The sequence below is a fragment of the Labeo rohita genome, chromosome 16, assembly GCF_022985175.1.
Source record: "Labeo rohita strain BAU-BD-2019 chromosome 16, IGBB_LRoh.1.0, whole genome shotgun sequence".
NCBI classification, from domain to species: domain Eukaryota; kingdom Metazoa; phylum Chordata; class Actinopteri; order Cypriniformes; family Cyprinidae; genus Labeo; species Labeo rohita.
In genome coordinates, this window is record NC_066884.1 from 16,828,587 (window position 1) to 16,852,843 (window position 24,257).

General features: G+C 36.8%; 1 protein-coding gene across 1 annotated transcript in view; it reads right to left on the minus strand.

The window, feature by feature from the left end:
* Positions 1-24,257, minus strand: part of itga8 (integrin, alpha 8) — an 82,490-nt gene that overhangs the window by 44,296 nt on the left and 13,937 nt on the right. The window contains exons 7-15 of the mRNA XM_051130944.1: positions 24,122-24,247; positions 23,598-23,642; positions 20,406-20,449; positions 19,692-19,748; positions 17,984-18,036; positions 16,441-16,646; positions 11,033-11,224; positions 4,140-4,185; positions 1,875-1,982 (exon numbers count right to left, since the gene is read on the minus strand). Of these exons, the coding sequence (XP_050986901.1) occupies positions 1,875-1,982; positions 4,140-4,185; positions 11,033-11,224; positions 16,441-16,646; positions 17,984-18,036; positions 19,692-19,748; positions 20,406-20,449; positions 23,598-23,642; positions 24,122-24,247 (877 nt within the window). The remainder of the gene's footprint in view (positions 1-1,874; positions 1,983-4,139; positions 4,186-11,032; positions 11,225-16,440; positions 16,647-17,983; positions 18,037-19,691; positions 19,749-20,405; positions 20,450-23,597; positions 23,643-24,121; positions 24,248-24,257) is intronic.

The window sequence follows — 24,257 nt, forward strand, 5'->3', positions numbered from 1 at the left end:
CAAAAGAATTAAGCAGCTTTAAAAATTGTCACTACCGAACACCATTTTTCTATAATTAAGTATTTTTTTTTGTAAGTTATTCCATAACATTTAGTTTTTATATGTGTACAACTGTTCAGAACTGTGCTAGCTAACCATGTGCTGATTAGCATCTTTGAGCTAAGCTCAAAAGTATCCAAAATTGTCACTACCGAAACATTTGGTGAAGTTTCGGTAGTGACATCTTTTTTTTGAATGTTATCCCATAAAATTGTAACTACCGTAAACAATCATGACCAAAACATGCCATCATTGTTTCGGTAGTGACAAAAGGGAACACACAATGCTTTATTTGGGGGAAATAAACACATTCTTAGAACAGTTATGCAAATTTTTTGTATTTTAATATGTTGTAGTAGTGTTTTAGTATGTGATGTGGTCACTAAAACATTACTAAAAACATTACTACTGAAAATGTGCAGTCACAACCAAAACATGGGATGTTTTGTCAAAAACAAAGTATTCTGAATTATTAACTAAGATGTTATGATAGTGTTTGGTTAAGTGTTTATTTGAATGAATCCTTCAGTTTGAAATCAGTAAGATCAACTTTTTGCCTTTTAAAAAGAAAAAATGGAATTAAAATACAACAAGTCTCATAAATCACACTTCAAATATTGCTAAAATTATAATTGTTATTGATTTACCTCTGTAAACTTTTAATAAAAATATATTTACAAGGTAGATGTAAGTTAAATCTTAATAGGCCAATATAGCCCTCGTTATTAAACTATACATTACTGTGTTTCGGTAGTGAGTGAAAAATTTGGGGAGAGGACAAATATTCCAAAACATTCTGAAAATACAATATGAGAATTACCTGCACAATTACTAGAAATGTGAAAAATCTTGGATATTAGACTATATATAAGTCTTTTCAGAGATATAAAGGATGCAATACTAATCTATACTTTATTAACATCAGATGAAACTGTGTGTGTTTTATCCGCTTTAAAATATAATTGTATAAAATATAATTGAAAAAACTGTATTAAATTTGACAAAATAACAATTATTATTATTTTTAGGGCTGCCCCTAATAGTCGACGAGAAGAGGCTTGGTCGATTTTTATTTTTGCTATTGTTATAATGTTGAAAGAATATGGAAGAATATTTAAAAAAGAAAGAAATTTAACTCTAGACAGATACGGTTTACAATCCTAACCATAGTGGTGGTTTTTCTATGCTCTGGATCTCTTTACGCTCTCTTCTCTGTCTTGTTCTGTTTCTCTGTGTTCATCTATGTGATTCAAAGTTTCTCTCTATTTCCAACCACAGTTTGTACATTTATTTTACTAAGCTACTCTTTTGTTATTGCAGAATTCCACACTTTAGTTCTTTCGTTTGTCTCTCCAAAACCTCCAGTTCTTTCTTCCCCACGCCAAGCCTAACACACAGGCACATGCACCCCAAGCAGCCAAACAAATCTGGTATGTTTACAGTCACGGGGCCCAAAAACTGCTTGTGGGACGCAATGTCCGTCCACATAAGGGGTAAGAATGCAGGGTTGTGTGTATGTTTGTGTGGTTTGGAAGAATGCATTGAGACTTCCAGAAACACTTAGTTTACCACAGAGAAGAAAAAACTGCTGTTATGTGGTACTATAGACCACATGACTTTAAAACCTCCCAGTCAGCCATAGCTCTTTGGCCCAGACTGCTTTGGTTTACTCTTAACCAGGACTAAAGATCAACACATCTCTGTCCTATCAGCTGAAAACTTCATCTAGAAGAGATAAATCAAAACAAGAACTTTTTGGAGCTTGTAGTACATAAGAGTCACTCTTTGAGTCAGTAGCTATACCTCAGTACTGGATAAATGTAGTTAGCACTTACCAGGTTACCATATCATCAGAATTGGGCATGCGACAGGACTTGTCCTCTGGATTGAGAATTCTGGGTGTCAAAATGAGCTGAGCATCCACAGTGACCACTGGCCTTGCCCTAGTATTGTTGAGAGACAATTTTTTTACAAAAATGAATACAATGATATACTTGATATGATTTTATTTTATTAACATTCCAGGATTTTCTCTATATTTTGGACTTCAACGTGACAACGTTATGCGTGAATACAGGTACGACGTCGCGGATGCGCATTGCAGAGCTAGTGCAAGATGAGCATTTGTGGTTAAAAAGCATATAAAATTTTAGCTTTTTAGAAAATGAGCGATCGCTTTGCTAGAATAAGACCGTTATTCCTTGTTTGGGATCGTGTCGAGTGCTTTGAAGCTGCATTTAAACTGCAATTTGGACCTTCAAGACGTTGATCCCCATTGAAGTCCACTATATGGAGAAAATCCTGGAATGTTTTCCTCAAGAAGACTGAAGAAAGAAAGACATGAACATCTTGGATCCAGGAGATTTTAACGCTAGAGTGAACAAATCTTTGAAAGTCAATGTGAATTTCAGTTCATAACGAGTTTATTTCTCAGCCAGCCTGAACATACAAAATGACTGACAAGAATAATTTCCGATTAGCTATAAAAGCTATTTCTCAGGATGCCTGTTTCAGTGATATCTGATTTCTGACAGAATGAACACTTAGTGCAAACTGTGTTACATAAAGAGTCACTCACAGAACATTTAACTAACAGAAACTAAACATTCAGAGTCCTATCCTAATAAAACATCAGACAGGCTGAGTAAATGGGAACTTAACATGAGGTCAGTCTCTGTTCTGCTCGGGTCTCACTTTCCGCCTGTTGAGACTAGCACTCAAACTGGATTAACAGTGGAAATGTTAGCTTACACAAATACACCAGAGCCCACTACAGCTAATCGCTTTAACACTGACACCAAGACACTGCTAGTGCGTGAGAGTGTGTGCTGGGACATGTTAATGTGTCTGTGTGTTTTTGGTGGCTTTGAGGCAGGAAAAGGGGACTGTTTTGAAACATTTCTGAGGGAAACCTGATCTGAAACAACCAATCGGAGTCTTGCCTACTCAAACCAGACATGCCACAAGTCTGTAGATAATGTCCGCTGACTGTACTCCTGTCAGCGACAGCTAAGGAAGTCATTATGAAGTTGTGAATGCATTATGAAGTCAGACATTTCAATATTTTCTGTTACGCAATTTGAAAATGTGTTACAATCGTATCACAGAACAGAGAAAAACAACTTCATATGTATCAGGTTTCCTTCCAGCTAAACCTCAAACACAGGTGGTTTCTGTGCCATTCACTCTAATGGGGAAAGCATGTGAGTGTAGTAGAAAACTGTGAGCGAGTTTAGACCAGAAAAAATATGTTGCTGCACACAAACACACTATTATACAGTATATAATAGTATATAATATTTACAGATCTGTTATATATATTGAATATATATAATTTTATTTAAAAAAAATACATCAAAGTATATTTTTATTTTTGAGTTCTGTGTTTCTGAGCTTTAAATATCAGCATTAATCATCACTACCAGTCAAAAGTTTTTAAACACTAAGATTTTTAATGCTTTTTAAAGAAGTCTCTTCTGCTCACCACGCCTGCATTTATTTGATCCAAAGTACAGCAAAAACAGTACAATTTTGAAATATCTTTTACTTTTTAAAATAACTTCTCTATTTTTAAGTTTTCTATTGGAATATATTTAAAAATGTAATTTATTCCTTTGATTTCAAAGCTGAATTTTTAGCATCATAAAATCACTTCAGAAATAAAAAGCTTTTGTAACATTATACACTATACCATTCAAAAGCCTAAGTCAGTATAATTTTTTTTTTTTGGAAAGAAATTATAGAAATTAATACTTTTATTTAGGATGCTTTAAACTGATCAAAAGTGATGATAAAGACATTTAAAATGTTACAAAAGATTTCTATTTCAGATAAATGCTGTTATTCTGAACATTCTATTCATCAAAGAAACCTGAAAAACTTCTACTCAGATGTTTTCAACATAATAATAATAAAAAATAATAATAAAACATTTTTGAGCAGCAAATCAGAATATTAGAATGCTTTCTGAAGGATCATGAGACCCGAGTAATGATGACATATATATGTTATATGTCCTATATATATATATATGTTCACATTTTTCAACATTTTCACAATATTGTATTAATATGGAGTATTTAAAGTGTAAAATTTCTCACCTGTAGGCCACAACTTTACTCACTCCAAATGCACCGACCAGCAAATCTGTAAAGAGAATGAAATATTCTGAGAGCTGCAGGACGGCCATAATATGATACAGAAAATGTGTGTTGCAAGAGAAAGAGGAAGAAAGAGAACGAGTGGCTGGATCATAAAGCTTCAAAGCACACTGCAGCTGGAAGTGATTTGGGCCTCCAGCAGACTCCATCAAAGATTCGTCGACCCGTTTCTCATTCTACCAGTCTTGCATCTTACATCACCTGCCGTCCCTGAACAGAGCCATAGAGGAACCCTAGAGAGCCACGGAGAGCGTTTGAGGCTTTAATCTCATTCTACTCGAAGGTGCACAGAGCCACATCTGATTAAGGCGAAGGTAAATACAGCACACTGAATGGTTTCCTTCTTCTCTCAATGAAGGTGGGCATGATAGCCTCAACCTATATGAGATTTTAATGTGATGCAGTGGAAGTGTCGTAATGTAGTTTAAATGAACCAGGGCCTATATTAAAAATTAAAGCTGCAAGCAGTGTTGAAAGGGCCTTCGCAACTGGACTCACTGCCACCCGATGAGTTTAGGAAAGCAGCGAACGGTGAGCAATATGAACGGCCTTTTAGGAACATTTAAAAAACGGCCCAAAACTTGCAGAGAAAATTCAAAACAACACACTTCCTGTTGGGTTTCGGACTTCGTAACAAGGGACTTTTTTGTAGGTATAGGTGTGTTACTTGTGTCTACCGAATTTCGTACATGTATGTGAAATGTAGACCGGGGCACTTCTTTGAAATTTTGTAGGTAGTACTATCGAGCCATTTTGCCACACCCACTTCTAAAATATTAGAAATACATTTTCACCACTACGCCATTTGGAGCACTTTTTACGATGGATGGATGCACTTTATTGGACTTCAAAAAAAAAATCAACAGCCATTCACTGCCATTCTAAATCTTGGAAGAGCCAGGATATTTTTTAATATAATTCTGACTGTATTCGTCTGAAAGAAAAAAATTCATATACACCTAGGATGGCTTGAGGGTGAGTAATAAGGTAATTTTAATTTTTGGGTGAACTATCCGTTTAAAACAGCAAAACTATTTTTTTAACTAATAGTACCTACTTCAATTTTCAGACAAAAAATATGGTCAAATATTCAGGTCTGTGTGCACTCAAAACACACCTCCTGTACCTGAGATGAAACAGTGGAAATACTGGCAGTGTGTTTGTGTGTGTGTGTGTGTGTTCGTGGTCTGTTGCTTCCTCTGTGGCTTCTGCTAAAGCTATAACCATTCATTCATCTCTGACATCTCATTAAACTAGTATGTACAACTGAACCAACATAAACGATCACAAAAAAGCAAATTCTGACACCCCCTCAGACTATATTACAGTATTAGACGTTTGATTTCTTTGGTGGTGAAATAGTTTTTGTGATAAGTATAGAATTTCTAAAACATAAACATTAAACTTTAACCTTCACAAAAGGTCAGTTTCATCTGGTCTTTTATCAAACTTGAGCGAGAGAACTTTTCTCTCCTCAGTTTATGAATTGCACTAAGCATTAATAGGAAGGAAGAGTACAAATCGGTCCTGGAGGGATGCTTTCAGTCAGACTCAAACTCAGAGACTCATATGCAGGAATGTTCCAGAACAGCTCCAGCACCCTAATGAGCGCTCAGAGACTGCGGCTTTGATTCCTGTTTCACTGAGGTTGATCACTGGCTATGCTTTCCATCAGGTCCTGCCTTCAGGAACAAGACACCCCTGGCAAAGAGCCCGTTGTTAACCCGAGTCAGCAGCTTTTGGTATTGTGACAGAAAACACACCTCGAACACAACGGACAGAAACACGCACACTAAAGCCGACTGACAGACACACGCACACCCCGAAGGCCTGAGCTCTCACCTTGTATCTGTGAGGCAGAGATGATGACAGAATAATTCAATCTATTACATTCTCACATCTGGAAAGTCCATTTGCACACTCTTCCTCAGAACGGCAGTGAGGTGTAAACGTGTGTGTGTGCGCGGCAAGAGTCGACCTCAAAATATTCCGTTCGAACCCTCTGGCCACCACAACACAAGGGTCTTAACCGCACGAATAGGTTAATAGGAGGTGGAATGATGGAGGAAGGGGATAGAAGAAGCTCAAACACTTAAACTTTAATGAGGATAGAGTCTGTTATAGTCATCTTCATCCTCTAGCCAATGAAATGCCGGACAGCAGCCAACAAATGCAATCCCCTCTTTTACCTCCAGCTCTGAATTTCTCTCTCAATTCACCTGACATACAATCACACATGCATCCATCACTTCCCCTCCAAAAAATCAGAAACGAACTCCTCCCTGTAGATGTCTGGATGGAAATTGGGAGTAAGTGCACATTTTGGAGAGCTGCTCACTAAAGGGATATAAGGTGCCCACCCAAGATCTTAAAACATTTCTAATGAGTCCTAAATGTAACATCAGTTTCACACACAAACAACAGATCATGTTTTTGGAAGTAATATAATGTTGAAATATAGTGTAAAGGGAAATTCTGATTACAAATCTTTCCAACATTTTTATTGTTTTTACCATCAGAATGACACATTCTGATTCTCTGTTACCATTTGGTATTTCAAACATGTTTTTCTCTCAGATTAATAAAGTAATTGATTTTAAATGTGCAAAGTGAGTGTCGGTTCTGTGTTCTGTCTGAGAACAATGCCTGAAGCAGCAGACAGGAAGTGCAAAGTACCAAATCTTCACTGCTGTTTAAGCAGGTCATGATGAATGACCCTTCACCTTTGACCTCAACCCTGCATTTAACCAGAAAGTTCACACTAACCCTCACATTAACCCCAAACCACACACACATATGAAAAGGTATGTAAACAGGAAAGGTTACTGTGTGATTTATAACACAAAATAAATAACCTGATTTTTTGAAAAAAAAAATATATATATATATCGAATAATCTTTGTAGTTTCCAGTTACCAGCAACAAGCAATAGTTTGTCCACACTGAACGTGAAATTGCTGCACAATCTGACAAAACATTAGCCAGTCAGAAGATATTTGATGTTTAAAATGAAAAATTTTGTCGTATTCCCTGATGTTGTTTTAAACCTATATGACTTTATATGTTTGTTCTTTTAAGATACTCAGAAGAATGTTAGCAATTAAAAAGTTTTGGTGACCATTGACTTCCATGAACAACAGTGTTTTTTTTTTCTTATAAGAACACAGACATGAGGGTGCTTAATGATTACAATTTTTATTTTGGGTGAATTATTATTATTATTATTTATTTATTTTTTTTTTTTTTTAGTGTGATTTTGGCCCAATGAGATATCACAGTGGGCGGAGCTACCCAGTACAATCCCAGGTACAGCAAGCAAGTTACAAAATATCTGTGACTTATTTCAGAAATCAGGGCACAAAGCTATTTCCCCTTTCAACCGAGACCATTTATGGAAACCATGCTGCAAAATCATTTTTCAAAATATGTTAGAATGATCAACATAACTTACATGATTGCATGTCAAAATCTACAAAGTATAAAATAGTCATGTAAAACTAAATTATACTAAATTAACTTTATCAACAGATTTCAAAGAATAAAATTAAATGTTCAACACACCCCATTTATATTTATTAATGCTGTAAATTATTTTAAAAATAACTAATTAATAACTTTTTTATACAATTATTCTTGATTAATCTTGATTAATAAACTATTATAATGCAATAATTTAACATACAATCTTCAAATTAATGTAGAAACAACATAAATACAGTATATTTTTAATATATGTTAAATATTTTTTTATGTCTCTAGGAAATTGTTCTTTTTTTCCTAATATGTAACCATTGACTATTGCCATTCAACATTACAGTACAATTGAGAGCTATGAATTTTAACATTTATTAAACTTTAAACAGTCACACAAACCCATTATTTACCTGTGCCCTTCAGCAAGTAGGAAATATAAAGAATATGTATACAAATCGCGTTAACCGAAAATTCTCCGTCACTGACAGAATTTTTTTTTATCAGTGATGGAAAAAATCGGAAGGCCATCGTCATTCTGATGGATTATACTAAGGGTGGTCTATTGTAAAATTGTAGCTGTAATTCCCATCCCTGTCCAATTGGTGGCGAGTGCGCAGAGAACTGAATCCAGAACAAAAACGGAACTGTCACGAATGTTTGATTACGCACAGACGAGTACACAGAAGCTACAACGATCTATCACGCCACATTACAGAGCGCCAAAACTGTATTTATTGCTTTAATTTCCTAATGAAATGGACAGAATTTGAAATCTGAGACTTTGTTTTATATCAACTCACAATTGCATGCTATTTTTTGGAAGAAAGACACACTATGTACTGTTTATTCATCAAATGAAAACAGCATAGACCAAAAGATCGATTGTGATTTAAGAATCAAATTTGGTTCATTAAAATCGAGAAATCATTCTATTTTAATATTATTATCTTTTGTTTACCCAGCCCTAGCGTATTTTGTTGTTTTTAAACACTGCGCTGTCGTCCTGTAGGTTCATAATTAAAAATTAAAATGTGAACAAAAATAAAAGCAATGAAATGTTTTATTCTAATTAAAATATGAAAATTATAATGACAGGTAATAATACATTATGACGGAATGACGGACAATGTTAAAGTCGCAACCTCTTAAACAAATATACAAAAATGATTAATTTCCTCTTATTTTCTTTTGTTCTTTGATTAACAGACATCACAGCAGCTGGGTTACTAGGTTATTTGGCTGCTATCACTTTAAGAGCTGCCACTGCTGAATGTGATGCGGAGCTGACATACTTATGTTCTACTGAAGCTTCTACATCACCTGTACTGTTTTCAGGCTCATTTGACTAGTCATGGCACTGAAGTGAAGTTGGAGTGCGCGTCTGACTTCGTTAAGACGTTCTGCAACTAAATAAATGCACTTCTTGTCAAGAAAAAAGAGAGAGAAGCAGCAGTTGTGAGTGGGGTGGGCAACCCAAGTCCCGCCCCTGCGTTAAATATTTTTAATGCCGTTAAATTGGAAAAATAAATCGCCTGCGTTAACACGCTGATTTTGACAGCACTAATATTTCTTCATTAGCAGATGGCTTTATTTAAATCAACTTATGAACTTATGATCCAAATGAACTGAAGAAAGTGCTAAACATCTGTAAAAATGTACATGCACACACATCAATGATATACTGAGAGGCCAATTAGAAGATTCACACTGATCAAAGGTTACTGAGATCATATTCGTAAAAAGCTGCAGTTTATCCATTTTGAGAAGACGAGACAGGAAAACCTGTTTTCCGTCTTTCGTTTTGCTTTTCTCGGTCTGTTCAACATCATTACGTGCATGTATGTACACCTGTGTGTGATCGTTTTGCCATCCATTGATGGTTTTCATGTATGGAAAAGATCTCGTTTTATTAGAGCATATTTAAGATGACAATCCTGTCGCCTTGAAAGAACAAACACCCATGTGCAACACACACATGTGCATATAAGCTGCCTAACCGTCTGACTTCCCGTCTCTTTAAAGAAAGCACGTGACAGCACTGCTTTGATGATTTTGTACAATGCCATTAAAAAATGAAAGAGGAGATTAAAGGACAGAAAGAATGAACACACTGCTCTGTTTTTGCTAAATGGACTTGAGGCGTTACAGCAGTTTAGCTTCAGAAACACACTGGGTGTTTTTGTAGTTTAAATGACACAATTAATTCATATTTCTGTTAGTCAAAACAAGATTATGGCACAGCTGTGATGGATTGTGAGAACAGAAGATCCGTGTGTTTCAGAAAGCTCTGGATATTCACTTCGCCAGTTCAAATCAATATAAACTAACTCACAAACCATGTGAAGTCGAGTTGGGATGTCCAAACTAATAACCCCATGATAAAGCCACAGTGTCTTCATTTTTCAACACTTCTAGATCTCAACTGGGAAACCAGAGGCCCTTTTGTCCAAATGCAAGTCAGTTCAGGACATATTCCAGATAAACTTGCTTTTGTACAGGCAACATATTTGTTTACGCACACTTTAAAAGTTTGATTGCAGTTGTGTAAATGAATGTTTATCCACCTTGAAAAGTGAGATTCCTCACATCAAAAGAATGATTTCCAAATCAAAAAACATTCTACTGAAAAATATGTTTAACTGCTTAACATTTATGATCATTTCTTTTCACAGATACTCCGAGACACCTTGGTCTGTTTGTCATTTAGCTGGGAGAACCAGTGTTGAACCTCTGAAACTTCATCTGGAGCTCAGTCAACATCTGTCACACACACACATACACACACACAGGCTATAAATAGCCTGTTCAGTCACCTGAAAATATTTATCTCTATAGTCTCAAAATTATCAACTTTAAAACATCCAAATGTTCAGTAAGGTCTGACCTTCTCAGGTAAACTCTGAATCACCATTCTCAAAAAAAAATAAGCTGAAACATCATTCATATATGCGTGATTTGATGTGGCTCAGACAGCAGAGAGCGTCAAAAATCACATGGATTTCATCACACTCTGCTGAAGATTGTTTTCAATAAAAACATGATAAATAAACCACGATAAACATAGTAATGAGAAAAATATGCAGAAACAATATCCTACCATAAAAGGAGACGAAGAAAGACCAAGAAAAGAAGAAAAAATGATTAGAAATACTTGCACACATTTGTAAAAAATGACCAGCGGACTGACCAACAGTGTGACTCAATCTGCATGCCTCAGTCCAGGATTTTTCTTCTTCGCCCAGTCTTTCATTCCTCCTACATCTGATCTCCCTGGCTTACATCAGTTCCAAAGCATGATTGTCTTAACAGAAACTTGTGTAAACAGAGAGGGGAAGAGATTGAAAGTTTTTTTTACTCACCAGGGTACTGGTTGTTATCCAGGTCAGAATCTCCACGCAGAGTGAATCCAAAGCCTGCTGGGACGGCGGATGAGGCCCAGTCGCCTTTCAGCACTTGAGAGGCCTGTAACATCAGCCCAGATTTTTGCCCGTTGTAGATGAAGACTCTGCCACCACGATCCTCCCCTGCGAACGGAGCTCCTATAGCCACGTCTGAGTAAGAAAAAGATGGAGAAGCAATATTTTATCAATAACAAAATATACAATATGTACATTATATTATGGATATTATATTAGATTATATTATGGATATTATGGTTCCATAGTATAAGGGTTCCATATACTATGGAACCCTATGGAAGTCCATTTCCACCACTGAATAAAAAATAAAAAAAGTTATTGTGATCTTTTATCTCACAATTGCGAGTTTACATATCACAGTTTTAACTTTTTTCTCAGAATTGCATGATATAAACCCGCAAATCATACTTTTTTTCTCATAATTGTGATATAAACTTATAAATGTAAGTTAAAAAGCCAGAATTATGAGATATAAACAAATGCAAGTTTATATCTTGCAATTCTGACTTTTTTCTCAGTATATATCTCACCATTCTGACTTAACTCACAATGGCATGTTATAAAGTCAGAATCATGCAATTCTAACACAACTGCAGGATATAAACTTGCCATTCAGAGAAAAAAGTCATAATTATGACTTTATAACATGCAATTGTGAGTTATTAAGTGAGAATGGTGAAATACAAACTTGCAATTACGAGTTAATTTCTCACAATTCTGAGAAAAAAGTCAGAATTGCAAGATATAAACTTGCATTTGCGAGAAAAAAGTTAGAATTGTGAGATAAAAGTTGCAATATAATTGCAATTGAGACATGTCACAACATGATACATAAAGTCAATATGAAATCTAAAGTTGTACTTGTAGGAGATAAAATCCTAATCGTGAGATATAAAGTCGTAATGCGATACAAAGTCTAAACGGTGAGATTAGACAAAGTCACAATTGAGATAAAGTCTCAATTTTAATACATAAAGTTACAATTGTAAGATAAGGTCTGAATGTGAGATATACAGCTGATGCATGAGATATAAATTCTTCATTGTCATCTCAATTTAGAAATATCAACTTGCAACTGAGAGATATAAAGCCGAAAAGTGAAATGTCTAAACAGTAAGACTTAAAATCCTCAATTCTTAATTCAAAAAGTCATAACATGAGTTATAAAGTCTCATTTGCAAGATACAAAGTCACTTTGGGAGATACAGAAAGGCATGAAGTTGCAACAGAGATAAACAGATTTAAGTAATAAAGTCACAGGTGGAGTTTTCATTCGATCACAAGAGCAGGCTTGCATACACTACCTACCAGAAAACCAGGATTCACACTGAGTGCTATACATTTGGATCTGCTCCATTTTGTCATTTATTATTTATTATTGATTATTTCAGAGTTTGATATGTTGAAGAGGAACAGAGAGATGCTTTCATGTGGAAGAACAGAGGATGCTGCTGAAATGAATACCGATGATTTACACAAAGCTCCGCAGGGAGCGACCGCTCTTTTCTCTTCGGCACTGAGGGACTATTACAGAACAATAACAGACTCATGCACAAGCACAAGTCCAAGTCCACTACTGCATGGCCAATAAATCTCCAGGGTAGGGTTATCTGTTCAAGTGTTCCTCCTGCTCAAGTCATTAACCTACATTTGGACAGCAGCACACGCACACAACAGGAAATCTAAAGAAACAGAGAAATGCTGACCCAGACAGAGATGCCCACTGAGGGGCAGAACGGCAGAGGAACAGAGCGACTGAGGGGATGTTGAGGAAATAAGCTCTATAAACATCTATGTCAAGGATGTTCACATTACTTTGCTTTAGGGCCACTTTTAGACAATAACCCGGGGATACTGAATTATCTGGTAATAGTAATGATAGATGGCTTTCATTTAGTTTAAAAGTGCTCAGTAACCAATCATCGCAGCCATGACTTACTGCATATTTATCAAAACAGTGCTGGGACCTCTTTAAAAGCCCATTTTCATTCAAGGTATTCCATGTGAATTTAATCATGACATCTTATTTCCACATAAACGCATTCAGAAAATTCATAAACGATATCAGTATGCTAACTCCAGACACTCTTATTAAAATAGAGTGCGACTACGCATCAATAGTGACGACATAGTGAAGAATTACATATTCTCACTAAGTGAAAAATATATTGAGGCATAAAGAGGACACTCACAATGCAGACAAGACAGAGCAGGTTACTTTTGGTTTGAAACAAAGTCGTGACAAATCACTGTAGTGCCTCAGTTCAAGCAATACACAAATAGATCATTTCTTCCTGCTGTTAATAGCTTGAAATAAACATGAATAAACATCTGAAGGTGTGTCATTTTAACCATGGAAACATGTCAATACACACCAGTTTTCAAATTCAAATCCACCAACTTTAATAGACTGCCTTCCCTGGCTGGTTTGTTTGTTGGACAAAATGACAGATTATGTGTTATAATTGGTCAGATCACCTGTCAATCAAACTCCCACGGTCTACGAAGGTATCTACTCTGCACCTCAGCATCAAATCAGTGTGATGTGACAAATCGTCAAGACTGTATACTACAAGCAAGTTTTGTGATGGAGCAAACCTTGAGCGGTGTATAGAGCTTTTTTGAATAAAGAGGGTTTTTGTCCTGTGCCTCTTGGTTGTAGTGTAGTGAGGAAACTGCAACTGAATGGTTAATAACAATAACGATGTTGAGGATAGTTATGTCTGCTAAAAACCTAATGGGGATCTGGATTTTGCTAATAGGCCAAACTTTGAGTATCTCAAATCTATGTCCTCACTCTGTAATGAAAATAACTGAGAGACTGCAAAGAACTGACAAAAACAAAGGGATAAAAGGATATAGAACAGGGAAAGAGAGAGAGCCCATGACTAATGATAGATCTTAAAGGAATGTGTGCTCATGGAAATCTTCTAAGCTAAGCAAACCGTTCTGAGGTAGACGGGAACGAAAAGTTTAATTACACTTAGAAAAATAAAATCATCACCACAAGAAAGCACTCATTTCCGTCCACCGGACCACCATGTGTGTGTGTGAGAGGGTTGGAAGTGTGTGTGTAGGTGTGTGTGTGTGTTTGTGTATGCATGTGCGTCAGCGCATGCAATAATGCTCTGGTTCACTGTTTCTCTTGGGCGAGTTCCTCTCTATAAATATCTGTCGCGTGTTGTTGGTGATTCTTGATCATTTCCTTTTCCTGTTTTCTGGCAGTGGGCACAGTAGCTGGCACAGTGCCCAAAGACCCCCAACATTAACAGTCAAACGGTCGACAAAAAAAAATAACACATTCATGCATAATATACATGAGAGCAAATTCATTATGACACTTTACAAGATACTTAATTGTGTGGCTTGGCCCTAAACGACTGCATACATACACTACATGCCACAGTGGAGACAGAAAGAGACACTTTACAGACATAAGAAACCACTAAGTACAAAAATAACAGACATATATTATAAAGTCATGCTCAAGGACTTAATCTTATTTCCAGGCTCTAATGGAATTATATATATATATGTAATATATATAATTCCATTAGATATATATATATATATATTTATATATATATAAATACACTACCACTGAGAAATTTTAAACAAAATATGTTATAGACTTCTCATTAAGACCCTAATAATCATTATCAGCTTGTGGAAAATTGGGCATCCGATGACCCCTTTAAAATTGGAGGCAATAGAGCAACAAAAGTGAACAAATCCCATGGCAAAGCAGCTGAATGATTAGCTACAAGACCGAATAATTCATACAGTATAAGTACAAAAACACACTGTGAAGTGTCACTTCATCACGCCAGTGCAGCCATATGGCTGGTGTAACAGAGATGCAGTGTGTGATATCAAATTCATTATGACCATATCAGTTATTGATTAAATCATTATTCTCCAAAACTCCAAGGCAGCATTATCTCATAACGTGATATTCTGGATAGCCAGAAAAAGTCAAGACCCATAAGTAATCTACCAAATGAATCCCTGTGTGTTTTGTTACCATAGACGCATTTACTTGAAACACACAGATCCATTATATACAATTTTTGAGTCTCTAAGCACACTGGCATTTCATACAAATCATAAAGTCTTATATGACAACATGCTTTTGGAAATCAGAGGATCAGGTGGCTTACATCTCATGTATGGATATCATATCCTCATTTAACTTTCATCCACATCTAGTGTCATTTTAAAATTACACTGAAATATCAGATCATATGACAGTAACATATGGAGCTGATTCATAGACTGCGTGTGCACACATGCACACAGTGACCAGTGCAACTGTTCCCAACTCAACTCAGTCTGTCTGCAGTGATGGAGATGATCTGTGGCTGATTAGTCTGATCTAAACTCCACCCATAAACACCTGGTTTCCTTCAGATGCAGAAGGAATTCTTAAAAATTCATAATAAATAGAGAAATACTTCCTTGACAACATAATTGGTGATGGTCAGGACAAAAACTGAGAGACAGGGCTCAACAAAAAGGATTTTTTTACTGAAAGTATGGTCAAGCCAGCAGTTCAGACTCCTTAATGCTCTACCCAAGCCATCCTGGCTCTTCCAAGCTTTATAATGGCTGATTTTGAAGCCCAAAAAATTGCATCCGCCCATCATAAAAAGTGCTCCACATGGCTCTGGGGCTTACTAAAGACCTTCTGAAGCGAATTGGACATTTTTCTCATACAAACACATCGATCTGCTTCAGAAGATCTTTATTAACCCCACTGAGTTGTGTGTTTAAGTACTTTTTATGATGAATGAATACACTTTTTGGGCTTCAAAATTTTTTAACAGCCCTTCAGTGCCATCATAAAGCATTATAAAGAGCCAGAACATTTTTTAATATAACTCCAAATATATTCATCTGAAAGAAGAAAGTCATATACACCTAGTATGACTTAGGGGTGGGTAAATCATAGGGTAATTTTCATTTTTGTGTGAACTATCCTTTTAACTTCTAAATTATTAAATTATTAAAATATATTTTACAGAAGATTTTTCACTCATATTGGCCATCGACAGGAACATAAACCATGTGACTTCCACCCACAGACTTAAAAAAAACAAACACACACACACGCGCAACAGAGTGGTTCACACCCAACTCCTCACAAGAAAACGCAGACAAGGGCACCAAATCACTAATTTTACCCTTCCGGGCTGGCTAGAACTGTACATTTTAAGCGTGTAATAGAGACAGGATATCCTACACAAAACAAACAAGTAGGAAATGCGTGTATATGTAACCTCTGTCTCACTGCTCTTGGAAAAACTCCTGAAACATGCAACATAACACTCACAAACAAAAACACTTACCAAGGTAGCCATCCTGGTTGATATCTCCAAGAGGGGCGATGGCACTTCCGTACCGGCCGAACAGGTGCGTTCCAGTAAGTGTGATGGGAGGGGAGAAGAGAAGCACGTCCTCTTGCAGGTACAAGTACACACGGCCCACTTCACGGGGTTTACTTTCAAATTCACGATCCATGTAGAGTGGAGCTCCAACTAGCACGTCATCTAGCCTGCATGAGCACATAAATTCACAACTTTGACACAAACACCTGAATTTTTGAAGGCCCATATGTAACATAAATTGTACAAGTATTTGTTTTGAAGATGCTTTACTTGGAAACTGAATGGATGGTTAACAACTGAATGAAGACCTGCAGCTTTATAGTGCGTGTTTGAAGTCAAAGTATCATACAAGATGTCACCCTTGAGGTTACATGACAGCAATATATGCAAGGAAGTGCACCACTGAACCATTGTAAAATATGACCTATCAGAGGAGACAAAGACGAGCCAGTGCATGACAGTATCGTGGCGGGGAACAAAGTATAAATCTTACAAATGCTGATAATGTAAAACAGAGACGTTTTGCTTGGAGATATGAATTTAGGAGTGTGTTTTGGACTGCATGAGGACTGATGGAGGAATACCAAAATGTTGCTACAGTTTGGAACAGGGTATTCTGAGAATAACCTGGACTAAAACCAACCTGGATTCCATGATTAAACATAGAAATTTCACATTTGTACTTCTCAGACTTATTAGATTGAAGCTAACAGATACAATCAAGTCATGTTATTTGGTATCTAAAAATAAATGAGTGTGATTTAAACATTTCAGCATTTAGTAGCCAAAAAATAACAAAAACGATACATTGATTTCAACACTAAAGACTGATTGGCCCTGTTTCCAGCAAATGAGCCATTTCAACAGCTATAAGTGTAATGAGCTGTAATTCGCTCCGTACGGTGGTCATAGCTGGTGTATCATTTAACTGCTCTTTCTTTGTGTATACTGCTGTTTTACTGTGTATTCAACTACGTACCGTTGGTAAGGGAGCCTTTTAGTTAATGGCATAAACACATGTTAGCATTTCAGAGCTTTGGCACTGATGCGTCAGCAAAGTTTTGTATCCTCATAAGACCAAATTAGAAACAAATTTTATATATATCAAATATCCTTCTGGACGTTGTGAGCATTTAAAGAGGGTCAAGTAAACCAGAGCTTATGAGTCTAAATAAGCCAAAACCATATAAAACCATATTTATATGATTTATATGGTCCAGTCTAGTCCTGGATACACCTTGTAACTGAGTACAGAGTGAACTGGTAAATTAAATTAGCTTGAAACAAATACTACGGACAGATAAGAATGCCTTGTTTCAATGCAGACAGACCGTGAGGAACACCTAAGTACTACGACTACAGAATGTGCCTCACATGTGGATAAACTGGATAAACTACACTAAGAAAGAACTTAGTGTAGATAGACTTGCTCATTTACCACCACCTCTTGCAACCGTTTTGTGACCTTACATGTTATTGGACAGTTATTTCCATGTTGACTTACCCATCTCCATTTAGATCAGTCACTGCAATGGTGTATCCAAAATAAGAGGCCATCTGCGAGAGAAAAAATCTTTATGAAATAGAAATAAGAGACAAAACAAAAATAGGTCACACTGCTAAGACAAATATCTTCTGCTGCATCAAAAAGCAGTTAAAAAATCTGGGTCCCACTTTATATTAAGTGGCCTTAACTACTATGTAAAGTGGGACCAATTCTCTTATTAATTAATCACCCTCATGTTGTTTCAAACCCGTAAACCTTCTGTTCATCTTCAGAACATAAATTACAATATTTAAACTCAAAGAAAACAAAAATAATGACTTAATTCAACAATTTCTTCTCTTCCACGTCATTCGTGGTACTCTCGCGAACATGCGTCCAAGACTGACACGGAAGAGAAGAAATTGTTGAATAAAGTCATTATTTTTGTATTCTTTGTGCACAAAAAGTATTCTCGTTGCTTCATAAAATTAAGGTTAAACCACTCATGCCACATGGACTATTTTAACAATGTTCTTACTACCTTTCTAGGCCTTGAATGTGGTAGTTGCATTGCTGTCTATGCAGGGTCAGAAAGCTCTTGGATTTCATCAAAAAATATCTTAATTTGTGCTCCTTAGATCAGTGGTTCTCAAACTCTTTATACCAAGTACCATATTAGAAAATATTTGGCTCTCAAAGTACCACCATAATGACCAGCATTAAAATACTGTAGCGTAGTAGGCCTAACTATTCAGCTATAGCTCTGCACAGTTCAAAAGTGAGGCAGCTTTATTCCTAATAAGAATATTTATTGTCTGCCACTTTAACATTGTAAATACACAGTTCGAACATTACACTGCACAGTGCTTACAAACAGGTAAATAAAAAATCTTAATGATTAAATTAAAATGTGCTGTACCTAAAAGTTAAATAATATAATATATAATACAAATAAAAACTTTACTCAAAAAAGATTAAATGAAATTGTATTGTTTTAACATTAATTTGTATTTAATTTAGTGAATCCTTTACGTACCACTAGTGGTACTCGTACCACAATTTTAGAACCACTGCCTTAGATGAACGGCGGTCTTACAACGGCGGAACAACATGAGCGCGAGTATTTAATGATGGATTTTTTTTTTCATTTTTGGGTGAACTATCCCTTAGAAGAAGGGTCTTATTTAGTGAAACGATTGGTTATTTTCTAAAAAACAATGTACAATTTATATACTTTTTAACCTCAAATGCTTGTCTTGTCTAGCTCTGCGTAAACTCTGTGTATTCTGCTTCATGACAGTTAGGGAATGTCAAAAAAACTCCCATCTCATTTTCTCCTCCAAATTGTCCTACATCGCTGCAGAAGTACCGACCCAGTATTTACAAAGTGAACATGTGAACAAAGAAGGTCAAATGGCCTTTACAACAGAAAGGTAAAACAGCGATGTAGGGCGATTTTGAAGTTGAAGGAGAAAATGAGATGGGAGTTTTTCCTCAAAATGTTTTCCTCAAAAAACAATTTCTTTACAACTAAAGAAAGAAATACATGAACATCTTAGATGACAAGGGGGTGAGTACATTATCTGTAAATTTTTGTTCTGGAAGTGAACTACTCCTTTTTAATTCACAGTGAACAAATCACATGTTTAACTAACACCATTTTAAAAACAAAAATTAACATAGCAAAACAAAAATAAGACACTTTAAAGGTTGAACAGTCACTCACCTGCTCCCCAGTAAAATTTTGAATAAATGTCAGGTTTGTTGCATTGATCACAGCCACCTACAAAAAGAGAAAAGTCAGATTATATTATTGCGCGTGAAACACTGTTTCCATTCATGACAGATTGTCATGATTCTGATGTACTGTAGGACTTGTATATCTGACCACATGTCTGTCCTCTACTCCAAACCAGAGTGATTTTCCTCATGTTAGGCATTTAGCACTCTAATAATTACATCCAGATTGATCTTAGTGGATGTTTTATGGGGCACGTATGACCGAGATCCTAAATCAAACAAAGCCACATATGGCTAATACCCAAGAATATAACATGCAGTAAAAAAAAAGGCCCAAATTCACTGTCTGCTTCACAAACCAGCTGAATATGATTCTGTTTAATTGAGGGCCAAAGGGGACACCCGTACATCCTAGATGCTACAGCCCTAATTGGGAATTCCTTCTTAAGACTTCAAATCACATCCAGATGAGAAACTCACATCCACTTACACAAGAATACCAGTCTTTGCAAAACATACAACTTGTCTTTGTTTATTTGAATAAACAAATGTTTCAGTTTTAGTACAAAAGTAGTGGGTAACCTCTCAAACATTTCTCACATTCTTCCTTCCCCCTTGACCTTTCTCTTTGACCTTTGATTCCATATCTAACCATGATAGAAATACAGTAAACAAAGTCTGTTTAGGACTGTATACTTACATAGCCAAAGTTGTGCGCCCCTCGAGGTACCCCTGCTACCAGTTCTGCACAGAGGACACGAGAAAGGCATACAGTAAACATACCTGAGATATTTACATATGCTTCAGCAGGTTTATATATTTTAGACTTGCAGAGTTTGAAGAAACAAATGATGTACTTCAGACCCAACAATAATAAAACATACACTTTTCTTGTTTTGAGAACGTTGTGTATGAGTGAGCATTTCCACACTCACAACCACTTATCTAGTGCATCTCAGGCTAAACAGTGAGGTGAGACGTGTAAGTGTTGTTAATCTCTTCTCTGTCAACACCATGTCAGTCACTCATTTATTATAAATATTTAGAAGAGAGAGACAGAGAGGAGAAAGACACATAGTGGAGGAGACAGAGGCTGTCTGAGGCCTGATGGATGATCTTGGAGATAGTGATGTGGTGGGAGGGTTTGCGGCTGTCTGTCGGATCTGTCCCACCCACTGAGATCGGAGAGGGACCGTTCAAAAGTCAACCTTGTTTCTAACTCGAAATCTCCCAGACTCCCAAGGAACCCATCACAGCCCGATCGTCCTCGACCCTTCCCCCCGCCACCTCAAATTTCCCGCCTTCCTTGACCGCAAAGTGCGCCACAGCAAAGGCTCATTTATGAAACTCTGACAAAAAGAGATCAGCATGTCTCTCCTCTCTGGATTCACCACTAATCCAGACCAGATAGAACATATGTCTGAGAGGGAATTCTAGAAGGAATGAACTGTAAACGCTGAAAGCGTTAATTATTTATGCATGCTGTCTGCATTGTTTAAACATCTGATTCGCTAAAGAAATTGGTCACATCAACTAACAGAGCACATATACCCCCCCAAAATGGTGTTGAACACAATTTTGTCACCTTCCCCTTTTGCAGGTCAGTTTTGAGTGCTAAATTGTGGATGACACAGCAGACTTCTGCAATCTGCCGTACTTCATGATCATCACTTGATGAATTACGGTGGCCAAAAATCTATTAAAGGGAACTCTGGGTATTAAGACTTGTATGGCTTAATATAACGTAATTTGATGTCTCTTACTGAAATATGTAGTAGAAAACCCATGAAAGATTTACGTTATTTAAAAAAATCCACAACACTTTATATATATATTTTGGACTATGGGGGGGTGCCATTATTTTGATGATGTGAAATGGTTGCACTTGGTGAACTACTGGTGCAACATGTTGCTATATTTACATTCTGCCTGGATGGAATCTAGCGTTTCTCGTCTCTGCCGTTTGTAAGCTTTTTTAGTAGCTGTGGTCTACTAAAACTATGTGAATACACAGAGTTTCCCCTGTTGTCGCACACTGTTTTAGAAAGCAAACTTGATATTTATCTACTTCAGGTCCTAATTAGGCGACGACCTGCGCATGAACTGTTGTGCTGTGCTGATTACTCTAGAAAGCAGCAAAAGTGCCACTTCCTGCACCCAAAACCAGTCATCTGTTGATGAGTGTCTTAAACAAGGACTGGTGGGATGTTGTGCTGCTCCACTTCACAGATGCTGAGTAAAAGCAGAATTTTAGAATGACCGAAACTCATTTATGACACTTTATTCACCAGAGAGGACCAGGGTTGCCAGGTTTTCACAACAAAACCCGCCCAATTGCTACTCAAAACCCAACTGTATTTTAAGGGGGGGATCCCCATTATAAATCCCTTTCTGGAAATAAAATACACATTTTTTTGTTGGGGTTCCCCTGGTAAAATCTTATTACAGTACCTAAACATGATATTATTGCAGTCGCTTCAACCCGCGGACATCAAAATCAACCCGTGGCAACAGTGTTAAAGTAGCCCAATTCCACAGGAAAACTGTGACTTGGCAACACTGGGAAGGACAGCTCGTTCTGCGCGTAACAAGTCATTATGATATCTTTACGCCATTGCACATGCACAGTACTGTCCAGTTTCGGTTTTCAACCCATCAAGTGTTTACATGTTCTCTCACTTGGAATACAAAAGGAATAAACCACCCCTTACAATCCAGTCTAAATTTTAATCAGTTCTAATTTTAACGTGGTTACATGTGACTTTTTTATTCTGATTGTGCTTCTAGTCCCATTACGATCGGAATATTAGGGTCCATGTGAACACAGCTACTGTCATAGTATTTAACAGTGAATTTCTGGCAACCACAGCTTCATTTTTTTGTCACCGTAACCTTAACCTAACTTTTTTTACAATGTAGAAAACGTAAACAAACATCATTTTAAAAATAAAAGGTGTACTTTTCAATTAGCTGTACTCTATTATATGGCATAATAATTCACACAAGATGATTTTTAGACAGATTTTAGCCTGTTAAATCTGGATTGTGGGCGGCTGGTAAATAAGATACAGAATTTTGCAGAACAGCACAGTCTGATGGATAGGTATGCTAATGAGTCAACGTGGGTGCACACATGTGTGTGTGTTAGAGAGGATGACAGAATACAGACGGGCTGTTTGTCACTGGGTGGCATGTCAGGGACAGAATCCTGGAAGTGCTCTGTAATTATGGTCTGAGGTTGAACAGTCCGATCAAAGCTCAGTAAGCAACAAATCCACACAACAACCACACACAGAGACAGAGCTCTCTTTCTCTCTCATGAACTCACATTTACACACAAACTACAAAAGATGCAGAGGTTTGTTTACGCCTCTGAGGCATAGGTCTGCTACTCAAACCCGAACATGTGACAAACTGGCAAAAAAGATAGTAGAAAGAATGTTTTGTCCACACATGGAGTCCCAAACAACACTGGAGCCCATTGAGACATTTTTCAAAATATCTTCTTTTGTGTCATACAGATTTGAAACAACATGAGGGTGAGTGAATACAATAAATTTATAATTTTTTAAGTGTATCATTCGTGTATATGTGACACAGGACCACAAAACCAGTCATAAGGGTACATTTTTTAAAACTAAGTTTTATACATCATCTGCAAACCGAATAAATAAGCTTTCCATGAGGGTGCAAAAAAATCTAAATATTGAGAAAATCGCCTTTAGAGTTGTCCAAATGAAGTTCCTAGCTAATTAAAATGTTCTTTGGCATAAACGAAAAATCGACAATTTTGACCCCTAAATATTGTTGGCTATTGCTCCAAATATATACCCATGCTACTTAAGACTGGCTTTGTGGTCCAGGGTCACATATAAAGTTTAAAAGTTCTCACCTTGTTCTGAATCACCTGTGAACTCTCCAACTGCTACAGAGTAACCTACACAAAAAAAAACATAAGAAAACCAGAGCCACTACAGTTGTTTGTTACTGCAAACCAAAGTGGGTGAGTTTAAAAATGATGTTGGATTATCTCATTTTATTATCAATTGCACTATAATCATGACAAACCAGCTGTGATGATGACTACTTGCAGTACGTGACGGAAAATGCTTATAGGATTTTCAAGTGTGTATATAAGGAATATTTGCGTGTGTGTGTATGAGTGTTTTGAGGTCTGTAGTTCCAGATGGAAATGTTATCAGTAGGCACAAACTCAGCACCGAACTGAGCTATGGGACAGGGGGTCAAGGTTACCTCAACATCCACCAAAAACCCTCATGTGTGTTCATGTGCACGTGTGTTTATTAAATTGACAGTGGGCTGATCCTCTGACCCATAAACAGGGCCTCAAAGCAAATCACTAGTGTCCCATAAAACATCTTTACCTTTCATGGCAAACACACACACGTCTCTTACCTAGGTAACTGTCATCATATGTGTCCGATGCAGCCACAGTCTGCTTCTCTCCCTGAACTTTGCGCAGGATGGTTTTCAGGGAATAGCCGTTCAGTATTTCTGCAACTCCTGCAGTGATCACTTGACCTAAACACAC